The sequence below is a fragment of the Podarcis gaigeae genome, assembly GCF_964106915.1.
Source record: "Podarcis gaigeae genome assembly, chromosome: 1".
Lineage (NCBI taxonomy): Eukaryota > Metazoa > Chordata > Lepidosauria > Squamata > Lacertidae > Podarcis > Podarcis gaigeae.
In genome coordinates, this window is record NC_139678.1 from 91682695 (window position 1) to 91696237 (window position 13543).

The window sequence follows — 13543 nt, forward strand, 5'->3', positions numbered from 1 at the left end:
TAAAGCCATCTAAATTGTGGCCTACACTTTCAAAATGCTCTTTCAGTTTCTACCCAGATAATAATGGAAGATCAATTCTCACGCTTTCTCCTATTTGAGAACATGTAGTAAGGAACTCACAGATTACTGTTTAATAAATCCACATATGAGATGGTTGAAGTCTCCCAGGTGTAAAAAGCACTTACCTGTCCCAATATACATCACATGGTATAGTGTGTCCTTGCCCTGAACAATGTCAACCACCAGCTTAGAAAAACGAATGTTGTCCTGAGTGACATATGGATCAACAGAGACCGGTTGCACAACATCGTTCATCAGGAATAAGCGCTGAGCATCCTGAAGGATCCTCTCTGTCAAGTTTTCATTAGGACTATCATCATTCAGTATTCCACACTGAAGGAGAACAGAACAGCAGCGTTTCTTTTACAACTTTAAAAACTCTCTAACGTTAACTACTGTTTTCGTTTTGTTTGCTATTTTTACTGCAGAGTTCTTGCCGACTGTCATGATGTTTATATTGACATGGATCTCAAGACACAACTTCCAGTGATAAATACAGATTACAAATTTGCAAGTTTGTTCCTTCTTCCATATTACACAGACATATCCAAATAAAAATCTTCTGGTTAATCTACGCCAAAAGAGGTTAAAAGAGGTTAATCTACTCCAATGTGGTACAAACGTAAATCCACAGCACAATCCTACCCATGCTTACTAGGAATGTCCTTCCAACTGATGGAACAGGATTGCAGCTGCAGATTTAGGCAATGCAAACATGCCGAAATCAAGATACTTCTTATACTAGAGCAGGTCTAGACATAAAATGCCCTGCTATTCCTATTTAATTTGAAATCCACAATCTTGATTGAGATAGTCTCTTGCAGTTTTGCTTCATCTCCCTTTTCCCCTACATGAACCATCTCTGATGGTTGGGGAAACCATTAATTGCTGAACTGCATTTTCTGTTCTCGGTGGACAGACGTTTATCATTTTAATACCAGGGGTAGCATAAGTACTAAGTAAGTGGACTTGTATTTTTCAATTGTTTCGTTCTAATTTCCATTTCATGTGTCCCAGACCTGTATTTTTCTCTTGGAAGGAAAGATTTCTGGCATTGTTCCTTCATCCTCCAAACAACGAAGTGAGGATTTCCCCCTCCCCCTTCCAAATCGTTTCTTCACAGCCACTAAATTACCTTTGTCATCTCCTGAAGGCCCTTCATTGACCTCTTGTTCCTTCTGTACTTGAAAAATGTTCTAATCTCTTTTTCCAATCTTCCTGTCGTTCACCACGTACATTCCCTTTTCTTTTGTAAAACTCTCATCTTGACTTTGCAATCTTTTCACACCTTCTCTGCAGCACAGGCTATACGCTTTTGAGGATGAAAGCTAGTCCAAAACATCCCTGACTGATGCTCCATTGGGAACATGCAGTGTAAAAGCTTCCGGTTGCTCCAGTGAACCAAAGACTGGAGGGTTCCTAGTATGTAGCAGATGATGTACTGCAGCCGTAGCCAATCTAGTGCCCTCTTGATGTTGCTGGTCTATTGTTCCCCTTAACCCTAACCACTGGCCACACTGACTGGGGATGATGGATGTGGAGTCCAACGACTTATTTTGTTTAAGAAGGCTATTACTGAAGTATGACCCACTTATGAAAAATTTACTGTTTATCTGCTGGAATGGCTTTGTTGTTTTTGGAGTTTTTATTTCCTGCATTTTATTTTATTTTTATCTTGGCCATTGCTTTGATGGCCTCAAGCTGTAAAGCAGCATTTTTAAATGTGAACAATAAATAAATAAAACACCCAGAGGCCACCACTCTGGCTGCCCCTGATGCACTACAAATGCTGCTCCCCAGATCTTCTATGATAACCCTGGCTAATTTTCTAGATGCAACTCAGCTGTAAGCTACTCAGATTTAACGGAACATGCCACAATTAATTGTGCTCCTGAAAAGCAAACTAGTACTGGTTTTGTGACCTCCCGTCTACTTGGCAGGAACGTGTAGAATTTTGCCTGCTAAAATATAGCTGAAATGGGATAGAATAGGTATTGAGAGCAGACTTGCAGGAGGAAGGGGCAGCAGCAGAGGTAGGGGTGGAGAGGCCTAGAGCCTATAGGTTATATGCAATGCTAGTCCAACTCAGGGGAGACCTATTGAAATGAAATTGAAACTTAGGTCCATTAATTTCAATGGGTCTACTCTGGGTAGAAGTTCAGGATCAAAGACTATGAAAGAACAGGACTAAGAATCATACAAGGCTAAACTACCAATACTTTATATAGCAAGGGTAGGCAGCTCTTTCACCCCAAGGGCCACATTCTCTCCTAGGGAACTATCTCGGGGCCTTATGCCAGTAGTGGGTGGAGCCAGAAGCAGAAGTGATGAGATGCGCTAATTTAAGCACACAATCCTCTCTATTCTCCCATCCAGGCAAGAAAGAGGCAGCGCTTAATGATACGTTCTAGTCAGGCAAAATGCTCGGGGAGGCATGTATGAATGGAGCTTCAGAAACACCTACATGGCTGCAGTTTGGGGGGACGGGACGGGACAGGGACAAGCAAGTAATACGTGTAAAGAGTGGTTACTAAGGAGGTAACATTATGCTAAGAGAAAATAGATTGCCCAAGACAATTTGATGAGCCTCATAACGGAATAGGCTCTCTCTGTGTGTACAGACACCTGATGTGCTAGCTGCCATTGAACCAGTTAATTAACATTTACCCATCAAACGAGGAAACAGAATGAGATGTGAGTGAATTGAGGGGTTGCATTAAATACCTGAAAATTAGGGATGGGGTTGATTGTTGGCAGCCATGCAGATCTTGGATTTTCTTGGTATCGGAAAGGCCCATTAAAGGCTTGCGTAATAGCACTGAGATTGAAGGCACACACTGCTGAAGCAGCAATACTGTTTCTGGAAACAAGGGCAAAAGGAAAGAGAAAAGGAGAAAAATCAATTTAATCTTTAGAACATTGACACTTCCATCATAACAGACATCAAATCTCACTAAAATAAATTGCATGCAAATTACCAGGAGGAAGTGCACTGGGCTACAGGCCTCAGAAGGGAGGAGAAGAATCCTCATGGATTATATGACAATTAGGAGATGTTGAAAAGCCCCTCTTGAACACTGTACATGATTTAAGACTAAGAGAAGCAGTTTTGACATGAAAAGTCACACGCAGCTTAATTCACAAGGAACATTACTACTGATATCCCATCAATCCTGATTGATTATAAGTGGCCTAGTTTTTAAAACCTCTGGTTTATTTTTCAAGGTGAAATTTAATTTTAAGCTCCACAGGTTTCATTGTTAAGGTATTAATGCCACCTCTGAAAAGCACACCTGCCTATAGACCTTCAAATCCATTGGATACTCACCAGTTCATATATGTGCTATTTGCATAAAGGTCCAATTGCAAGGACAGACAGACAGACAGACAGACAGAGGAGAAGGAATACAGAATCTGGACTCATCTGGGATAAAAAATGCATAATATCATAGCTTCTGGTTGGCTCATGAGAATAGTATGCAGAGACTAGATGAGCCTTTGGAGCCTTTTTATACTCTGAGAAGTATTAAAACAGGATAGAGCAGGCAATGAACTGCCCTCCAAATGTTTTCAGACTCCAAGTCCCATCAACCTTGACCACCAACCACACATACATCTGGAAAGCTATGCTTGAAAATGTGAAAATAAGCTATGCTTGGTGAAAATAACTAAAAGTCCCAAGACATGGTCTGAAGGTGCACGATGCAATAGCTTCCTGAAGCTAACTGCCTGGACGCAAGACTTTTACATGTTGCCATGAGTTCCACAGACAAAAGCCGGGATAGAAATGAAGGAAACAATTCTAAAATGTTCCCGATGCTCACTGTTTGAAACTGCCCTTCCCTTCCCTAAATAGTCATTGAACTTCAGCTGTGAATTCAAGCAATTTCCTGTGTTGATCTTGAATATACAAATTAGCATTAAAAAAAGGAAATCTCTTTACATTTCTGGCAGGAGGAGCTTTCCTTTAAGATAGACAAGTAAAGCTTCAGCAGGTCACTTGTATCACTAGGAATATGCACTCAGGATCCCTTACTGTGAATACTGTGGGTAAGTTAATCAACCAACACTCTCAATTTGGCATCCTCACTTAGGAAGCAAGCCTCTATGTGGTGAAGGTGTATTCTTGGGTGTAGAATTGAAATGGCAGCCTACTCTCCATTATTAAGGTAAGTCATTAAACAAGCACAGGCAAGCATCTGAAAAAGGTTCTCCTTGTACACACTCCTTTCCCCATTCCTCAAAGGCATTGTGCTTATTTACAACAGGTGTGGGGAACCTTTGGCCCTTCAGATGTTACTGAACTACAACTCCCACCAGCCCCAGCAAACATGGCCAGTGGCTAGGGATGATGGGAGCTGTAGTTCAGCAACACCGGGGGGGGGGGCGGGGAGGTTCCTCACATCTGCCTTACAATCTTCTCCTAATTCTCCTCCACTATGGGATGCAGGCAAGCCACAATTATTCACACTAAACAGTTGAGAAAATTAGGCTGAAATTTCATGCTTTGCCAGGAATCATATCCACATAAAGGCCATCAGACTAAGCTTGTAGAGTCCAGCTGAGGACTCTAAAACATTTATATGCTATTTTAAAAGGTGGGGAGAGAAAAGGACCAACAAAGAGGAAATCAGAGAGAGCTGAAAATTGTAAAGAAGAGGCTAAAAATACAGAAAGCCCTTTCAGAACAACATGACAGACTTTGTCACCGTGCTGTGTAAATGTCTGAATGACTGCTTTATATATCAAGTTGCTAATGGTAGCAATTTGAACTACTATGAAAAGGATTTTTTTTACTAAACCAGTAATTACTTAAGAACACATATCTAAGCCGTGTGATTTTAGGCAGGCAATAAGCGGAGAAGGTCCTTCCCTTCCTTCCTTCTTTTTTTAAAGACGCTGCTACATGAAGAAGCAAAAAATGCATGCTTCTATTTCATTCCTACTTTGTGGTACGAGCAGTATGTATAGGAAGCCTGTACAGAATTGTATCATACCAATTTAGGGCACCATCAGCAGCTTGGAGGAAAGGTGTGATATAAATGAAATGAAATGAATAAATGAATAAAAGCATGCACCTCATAAACTACTTGTAGGTCCTCCAACATTTCTTTATGCTTAAATGATGCACACCCCGTCTCTCATTTGTTCCTACAAAGAAAATTTCCACCATAACAATCCCACCATGTTAGAAAACTAATCCAGAGAACTACCTCAATTTGAAGTTGACTGGGAGATGCCTTTTTGCCACTGAGAAAGCAAGACATCACTTTTAAAACATTACTATTAAGATTGCGTGTTCTCCTTTCCCTCTTTCCCCTCACAGCCATCCTTCCATTTCACTGAGCAATGGAGCAGTAGGCTTTGAACTTGTCAAAGCACCACATGCTAAACCTTTCTTTGCTGGTATCTGAGTGATATTGACATGTTGCGTGTTCACAGAAGGCAGTTCTTTAGACAAAGCTAATGACGAGTGACAAGTTAATGCCTTCAGGCACAGGGAGAAGAAGAAGAAAAACAATCGTCTAAATAAAACTGCAGATTGTTTGAGATCGGAGTGGGGCTTCCAAAACAAGCTGCCAAACGTTTCATAGCAAAGTTCTCCCCTCAGAACTGCAAAGGGACAAAATCAACACAACCCTGCAGCTTTCTGTCGTTAGAGCTGGCACACTGGCCCAAATAATAAACCACTCGCTTGCACTGTTCTTGTGCACGGAAAGACGCAGAACTAGAGCGTGAAAGATGGGCTGGAAGGACCATAAAATCACTGATCTGGAAACAGTCATAAAGTTGATCCAAGCACTCCAAAATTTTGAAGGAGGAAATACAAGGACAGTATTGCGAAATATTTATGTGTCATCCGCATCTGTCCATTACCTCATGACCATAGGTGAGACCACAGTTAAGTCGCAGCATAGTGAGCTGCAAGTGCTGATCTGACCTCCTGGTGGGTGAGCACTGCTGCTTACCAGGATGATGAGGGGGAGGCAACAGGGAGGGCAATGCAATGTGTTTGACCACACCACCATCCCTGCCATTTCTCTGCTTCCCCTCCTGGTAAGAAGCAGTGACTCAACTGCCAGCAGGTCAAGTAAGTGTCTCCACCCCACTGTGCCATCCACTACTGTGAGACAGTATGCTACATACCACGCTATGCTATGCTATGCTATGCTAGCCTAACTCCAGAGCATCCTGGTGCATTGTTAATTCTTCTGACTCACTGCAGTGGGCTAAATTCCTAGATACAACAAATCCCTCTGGTGCACAAATGAATTGCCAGTATCAAGAGACTTGCCCCCCCCCCCAACCCTGAATCCTCAGTATCATTATGACATTATATTCCCAAGGTTCCTTGGAAGTAGCCCCAGGCATGATACTAGATTTCAGTCGTAGAGCTGATGCACTGAAAGCTATTTCTCAAGATTATCTCCAGCCCCATGGCACTCTTCATTTCCCAACATGCATGGCTAGAGTCCGAACTTGTGCACATGCCACATTTTATCGACTGGCTGCTACATGTAACCCAACCGCATAAGGCTGTGGATCAAGCTACTTCAAACCGAGGTATGACTGTACTCTCTTCACATTGTTCTGTTGGGTTTCCGGCCATGTGCCTCCTGCCCTGTAAATTCCTACATCTGCTATGTGGAGTTTGGAAGCATCAGCACAGTTACCAAGTGACTTGCTGGAGTCAGATGTGCTAGACAAGAGTGGCTAAGACTGAAAGTGGGGTGCTGTAGGCATACTCATATCGAAGCACCATCTCTACCTCTCCTCACCCCGAATTTGCATTCATATATGTGTGCACTGTCCCGTTCTGAGAGACAGCCCTACATTCTACATTTAGGCCCACTGACAATTATGCCAAAACGTTGAGGAAAAAAGTCCAAAAGCTTTTAAATTGGGTTTCAGTGACCCTAGTGAAAACTTTAATAACAACTGCTTAAATATTTCATAGGTTCCTTCCCTAAATAGCCATCTTTCTTGCTGACTTAGCTCTGCATTACACAACAATGAGCAATAAATCAGACTATAACATGTTTTTCACAATGAAGTGCACCATGCTGGTTGAGGCCCATTTTTTGGAGAATTGCTTCTGACCCCATTAAATGAGAATCTTTGAGATTTGAGTATATACACATATATTTTTCTCTTCCTTCAAGAGTAAATATGCCTTACGATAAAAATAATACACCTTTTATGCATCAGTTATACTACTGCAGCAAATGGAAGACTTACTTTGTATGCAGAATGCATACAGCATGGAATAAGTCCTGATAGAAGTTAAAAGAATAATTACCATTATTTGTCTAGTTAGCTGACAAATTGGAACTTTTCTCTGCTTTGAATTCTTGAAAGAACACTGTGTCACAGCACAAAGCCCCTATTTGATCTAAGTTTAGCTATTATCAATAATAATTTTTTTCTATTCACTTCTTTTGCAGTTACATAATGCTTTTTTTTCTTGCAATGTAAAAGAAAAAGAGAAGTCGTAATTGCATATTTGGTCCTTTTGCCTCTTGCTAACAAGACAGCAGTCTAAACAATTACGGGGTAAGATGAGGAAAACCACACTAGATTCTGCACATACACTCTCTTCATAAATCAACAGAGCTGGATTAAACATTAAAGCTTACAGGGAGTTACAGGGTGTATCTAATGGTGACTGTCCACTAATGGAAAGAAAAACCTTCAGCAAAACAAGAAGGCCCGTTCTCATGTTGCCGCTTTCCAGACCTATTTTGGAGGAGGCCCATGAAGCATGGCCTCAGATTATGATCACAGGGTCCAGATTGGTTCATATGGGGAGTGGCAGTTCTTGCACCTTGCAGGACATACATATGTGCTCCAGAGGATTAGGGGACTCTCTGCAGTATGTTTAGGTGCAGTATAGGGTACTGCAGGAGGGATTTATGAAAATGGCATCTTTCAGTGGACTGCTCTCCCCCAGGGAGGCTCACTGGTGCCTTCGTTACATATCTTTAGGCTCCAGGCAAAAACATTCCTCTTCTCCCAAGCCTTTGGCCAATTAAACAATCTATGGCTTTTTAAATTGTGTGCAGGGTATTGTCCTTGTGTGTTCTTGCGGTATGCATTTTTATGTCTTTAGGAGGGGTGGGGAGATTAATGAAGGGGGGGGGAGGCAGCGAATAATTCAGCACATCTCTGCCCATGCATCTGCTCTACATGTCAAATTGCATCCACGCTTCTTCTTTTAATCATAATCACAGCAGGTCCACATTTAAAGTCCTAAGGATGCTGCAATTGTGTGTGGTTTGGCCCCTGACTATTAAATCATTTCTGGTCCTCTGTCAGAGCCTTCTTGAATGAGAACTGCAATTCAGGAATCATGAACTCATGCAAGACCCAAGTCTTCTGAGAAACTGATAACAACAACATTGCCTTCTGTGAAGACAAAAATGAAACATAAAATATAGGACCTTTCATATGTTCCTGGCTTCTACCTTGCACGGTTCACACAAGCAAGCTGCTTAAATGAGCATGCACTTTAGCACAAATCAATCCTGGCCTCTCATCGGAGCCAGCTCTTGGATGACAATTCTTCAATTCTGTCAAAGATAAGTCATACACTGCTACTCTGAGAACAGTTTTTCAGATAATTACAACTTTTAAGAAATCCTCTTCTCCACAAGTGGCTAATTCAAATAATTAAAGTAGGAAGGTTTCATAATCTGGTGTCTAGACAGTACTGTCCCGCATAGTAGCTAATCAGATTTTCTTCTTTTAGTTCATAATTAAAAACAAATTTCTTATATTCTAGTTAACACAAAATGCTGCAACCAAGAACCATCAACATCTATCACTAACAGCTCGTTTCTATGTATGTTTAAGTAAACAGTAAGAAGTATACAATACATTGAAATGTGTATAAAGAAGAAAGCAACCCTCAAAAAAAAATAAAAAATTCTATTTTTATTTGCAAATGCAATCAATTGCTTATTTTACATCTAATATATCTTACTTATACAGTGGAGCCTCGGGTTGCAAACGTGATCCGTGCAGGAGGCACATTCGCAACCCACAGCATTCACAACTCGCAGCGCTGCGTCTGCGCACACATGTGCAAAGTGCAAAGTGTGATTTAGTGTTTCTTACTTCTCCCTGAAGTAACCCGTTCCGGTACTTCTGGGTTCGGCGCATCTGTAACCCAAAAACATGCAACCCGCAGCGTTCACAACCTGAGGTATGACTGTACTATAGTCTTCATTAGTGGCAGTAGTTACTTCCAAGTTTCTTTACCTTTGCTGGAAATAACTAATACAGTGGTACCTCGGGTTACAGACACTTCAGGTTACATACGCTTCAGGTTACAGACTCGGCTAACCCAGAAATAGTACTTCAAGTTAAGAACTTTGCTTCAGGATGAGAACAGAAATCGCAAAGCAGCAGCATGGTGGCAGAGGGAGGCCCCATTAGCTAAAGTGGTGCTTCAGATTAAGAACAGTTTCAGGTTAAGAACGGACCTCCAGAACGAATTAAGTTCTTAAACTGTACCACTGAAAAAGAGCATATTCTACTTAAAAAATTAGGCAGAGTAAGATTTGGGGCTACATTTGCAAATGCACAGTGAATTTTATTTAGCATCTTTTGAATTTTCCCTCCCTTAGTTTTCTGGTCAAAGTTGGAGATGTCTTCCTTTGTTCTGCTGACTTCATCACTGTAATTAATAACACAACCCTATGTATGTTTATTCAGAAGCTAAGTCCAACTATGAGTCTTACTTTCAGGTAAAGTACGCATGGGATTGCAACCACAGACTCCCAGTTGTTAGCAAGGATAGGTTTACATCTAGCTCAGATGTAATAGAAACAAGTGCACAGTAACAGACACAAGTCCACAGGTGGACTGAATTATGTCTTTTTCTGAACTGGTCATATTATATATATATATATATATATATATATATATATATATATATGTATGATAATAATAATAATAATAATAATAATAATAATAATAATAATTTATTTATATCCTGCCCTCCCCAGCTGAAGCCGGGCTCAGGGCGGCTAACAACAATAAAGAACATACTAATAATATGAATATCACCAATAATATAATTTGGGTAAAAATCACAGTTCAAAAATAAAGTAAGAATAACACTGAATGAGGAACCACTTATTTTGCCTTACAAATATTAGAATTATAGGTGTAGAAGAAGACAGACAGGTGTAGAGGAAGACCAAGCATTGCTTTGCTTATTTTACTTAATCTGGCTGCATTTAGAGATCACAATAAACCAAGCCACAGTGAACCTTTGATTTAACTACTCCCACCTCCCGCCGCCCAGCACAAATGTGAGTTCAGAAGATTTCACTTCTATTTTTGATTAGTTGCAGTTTATTGTTAATCCAAACCCAATAAACATTGGTTAACCGTAACTATAGTTTGCTTAAAATAAATCAAACGATGGGTTATAAAGCTGGCTTATTTCAAACAAAAGTTAGGTAAGATTAACAGCAGATGCAACATTAGTTTACTTTGAGATGCAATGCTAAACTGAAGCTAACAGAAAACAGACGCAAAAACTTCCAGTCTTGTCCTCATGACTGCAGCAGAGGAGACACACACATGCACAAGGTCATATAAGTTAGCTCCTGTCACAACAAGCCGTCATATTATGGTTCACTGTGATGTCCAAATACAGCCTTGCTAAATTGAACAATGGAAGGAATTTGCCTAAATACCAGTACTAGAAAAAGGAGGTAAGCATTAAAAGGAAGTAAATAAGGAGCAAGAAAAGCAACAAACTCACACATTGGTTGTAAACACTCCATAGATCAAATCTTGTTCAGGTAGATAAAATGTGCTTTGTAGTTCATTGTAGTAGAAAGGGATTTCACCAGAACGGGAGCAGTTCAGCCGAGCCTTCATAAATGTTGTCCATGTGTCCTCCAATAAAAATCTCCCCCCAATGTCGTTTTTGCAAACCCTTCCCACGCGAGAATAGACAGTTTTCCCACAGTCATGTTCTACAGCATTCTCACGGAAAAAGAAGTAAGTGAACAAACCAATGTCATAGGCAGCAATGAAGTTGGGCTCTGGAGAAAAATAAAGCCATAAAACGCAATGAGATTTACATAGAAAGGGTTGGATTTACACAACCTGTGGGGATAAAAGTTCAGGAGTGATCAGAGGATGAGAAAGAGGAAAACAAACCTCTTTTTTTTCTTTTTTACAACATCCAAGAAACAGGAGAACACAATAGGCTTGTTTTTATGGGCACATTCATCATTTGATGACTACATCATTAACAGAAGACCATGAAACCATGTGAGGGGGCTGGAGGGTCCATAGACTAATTCCACCCCAAGCTGAAGCTGTGCACCGTAGCCATGCCCTCTGGTTACATATGTGGAGCTTTTTGTCATGTTGGCATGTACAGAGAAGTGTTTCTGTACATGCCAATGGAAGAAAAAGCTGCACATGCATACTGGTGTACAAAAGTAGAATTCTTCAGCGCAAGAAAATACCCCAATTGGAGATTAACATGTATAGTATTCTTTTGCACAGGAGCTGAACACATTGGTTGTGTAATTGCTTTTCCACTTTGTGCAGCTGTGATGAGAGGCTAGCCCACAACGCCCCACAAATGTCCTTTCAACAGATGGGGAAGTTTCATGTGAATGTGAGTACCCATACACTTCTGAAATGGTACACACATGGAATGCTTATTTTAAGATGATGCCTGCTACAACACACATGTACATTATCTAAACACAAAAAATATTACTTCAGAAATACTGTTTTTATCCAAGTGTAAATTTAGTAAACTGACTAATGAATCAATTAATCAACAAAAACTCTTATGATTAAATTAAGCTGTCTTGAATTGGATTGCCTAGTTATTATTCTTCATGTCTATTTTTTTACAAGTGGGGGGCTGTGTGTGTAGCAAGGGAGAATTCAGTTATGTGATTCCTCACTCACAGTCTGAAATGGCATATATTCCGGAAGCAGTTCTATCACCTCAACTGCCTTTTGTACAGATTGACTACTTTGAGCTACAGTGATGGTCAATACTATAAGTATTTTCAAAAATACAACAAAAGAGGGAGGAGTGGGAAGAGGAACATCAACTAGTATTTCCTAAAATAGTCAGGTGCCTCAAGGACTGAGGCTAATTGATACTGTGATTAAATGGTGGGGAGCAGCACACTGTCCTTTTTCCAGCAATCTGCCAATTTCCTTTGCTGCAACTAATACATGTCACTGTCAGATACAAGATCCTGGGACCAGTAATGTTCCTGCAGTTCACTTATTTTCCCCAAGTTTTCTATACACTAGAGTTGGGCTTATCCCATGTGCCTCCCACACTTTTAGGCCTAGGAGCACATCTTAGAAACTGCTGTGGGCACCACAAAATACCCATCTACAGAAAAAAGGTAATGCTCAGAACCTCCCTCTCCAAACAGACAGAACACCAGCACACACCACAAAACTATGTGCTAGCGCTGAGGGGCAGCAAACTGTGGGCCCAACTCTTTCCTCTTAGTGGAAGAACAGAATTTGAGGCATAAATAGATAATCAGCATACAGCAGTGATTATTGTATAAAATGACAATTCAAGAGAAACCTTTTGGAAATTAATTCACACTGCTAATACTAGACTTGGACCACCTCCTCCACTGCCTATTTCTCCCTCTTTCATCCCACCCTGGTGCTTGGGAGCATGCTGTGCATCCATGTGCTCTGAGTGTGCATGGAGGTACCTGCTGAAGACTCCTGCTGACAGACCACACAGGTAACCGCTGTACAGCAGCTAAACAAGTGGACAGACAAAGCCTACAGTGAAAGGGAAAACTGCAGGTAGGGTTATTTGCTTGTCAGCTGGAGCTGTGCTGAATTATGATGAATGGAAATCCCCCTGAAGGTACGGAGAGATACGTTACTATGCAGGAGGCAGCATCCACCTGGGTTTAAGCAGTATTTCCAGCAGAGAAAGCTCCCTGCAATGTCAGCCTTGGAGAAAGGGACATCTCACAAGTATCCAAGTATGTATTGTTTTTTTCAGTCAACTAATTAATTGACCAACCACTGAGCTCATCAAAACAAGAACAAAACAAACCTTTTAAGTCATTTTGCAAGATTCCTTGACCTAATGCAGGTGTGAAAGATATCTTCACCCATCCCTCACTGTGAAATGTATTGATGGCATTGCGGCAAAGTGCATTTTTAAAGGCACCAGCACAAGTTTACTGTCTCGCTGAATTTGGCCAACTGCAATAATCCACTGACATCTGGCTGTTGTCATTAAAGCCATTCCTTACACTTGAGAATGAACCATTTTCTGTAGGTAATATCTATATATCACCCCATAGTTTAAAGTCTATGTGCAAACATCCCAAAGAACAAAAGAGCAGCAAAGTAAGGTATGTATTGATGGCACTGCATCTCCAAATCCCAAAATGGCTCTAGATTATGGTTTGTAGTACATGCTTTCACTACTGAATGTCCCCAG

At 40.8% G+C, this 13543-nt stretch overlaps 1 protein-coding gene across 9 annotated transcripts in view; it reads right to left on the bottom strand.

The window, feature by feature from the left end:
* SEMA5B (semaphorin 5B) overlaps window positions 1–13543 on the bottom strand; it is a 353564-nt gene that overhangs the window by 79083 nt on the left and 260938 nt on the right. For 8 of the 9 annotated variants that reach the window (XM_083734995.1, XM_083734993.1, XM_083734992.1 and 5 more), the window contains 3 exons: window positions 10838–11123; window positions 2785–2920; window positions 186–393 (listed from right to left, as the gene is read on the bottom strand). In XM_083734995.1, coding sequence (XP_083591121.1) covers window positions 186–393; window positions 2785–2920; window positions 10838–11123 — 630 coding nt within the window. The remainder of the gene's footprint in view (window positions 1–185; window positions 394–2784; window positions 2921–10837; window positions 11124–13543) is intronic. The other variant, XM_083734998.1, reaches the window with a different exon arrangement.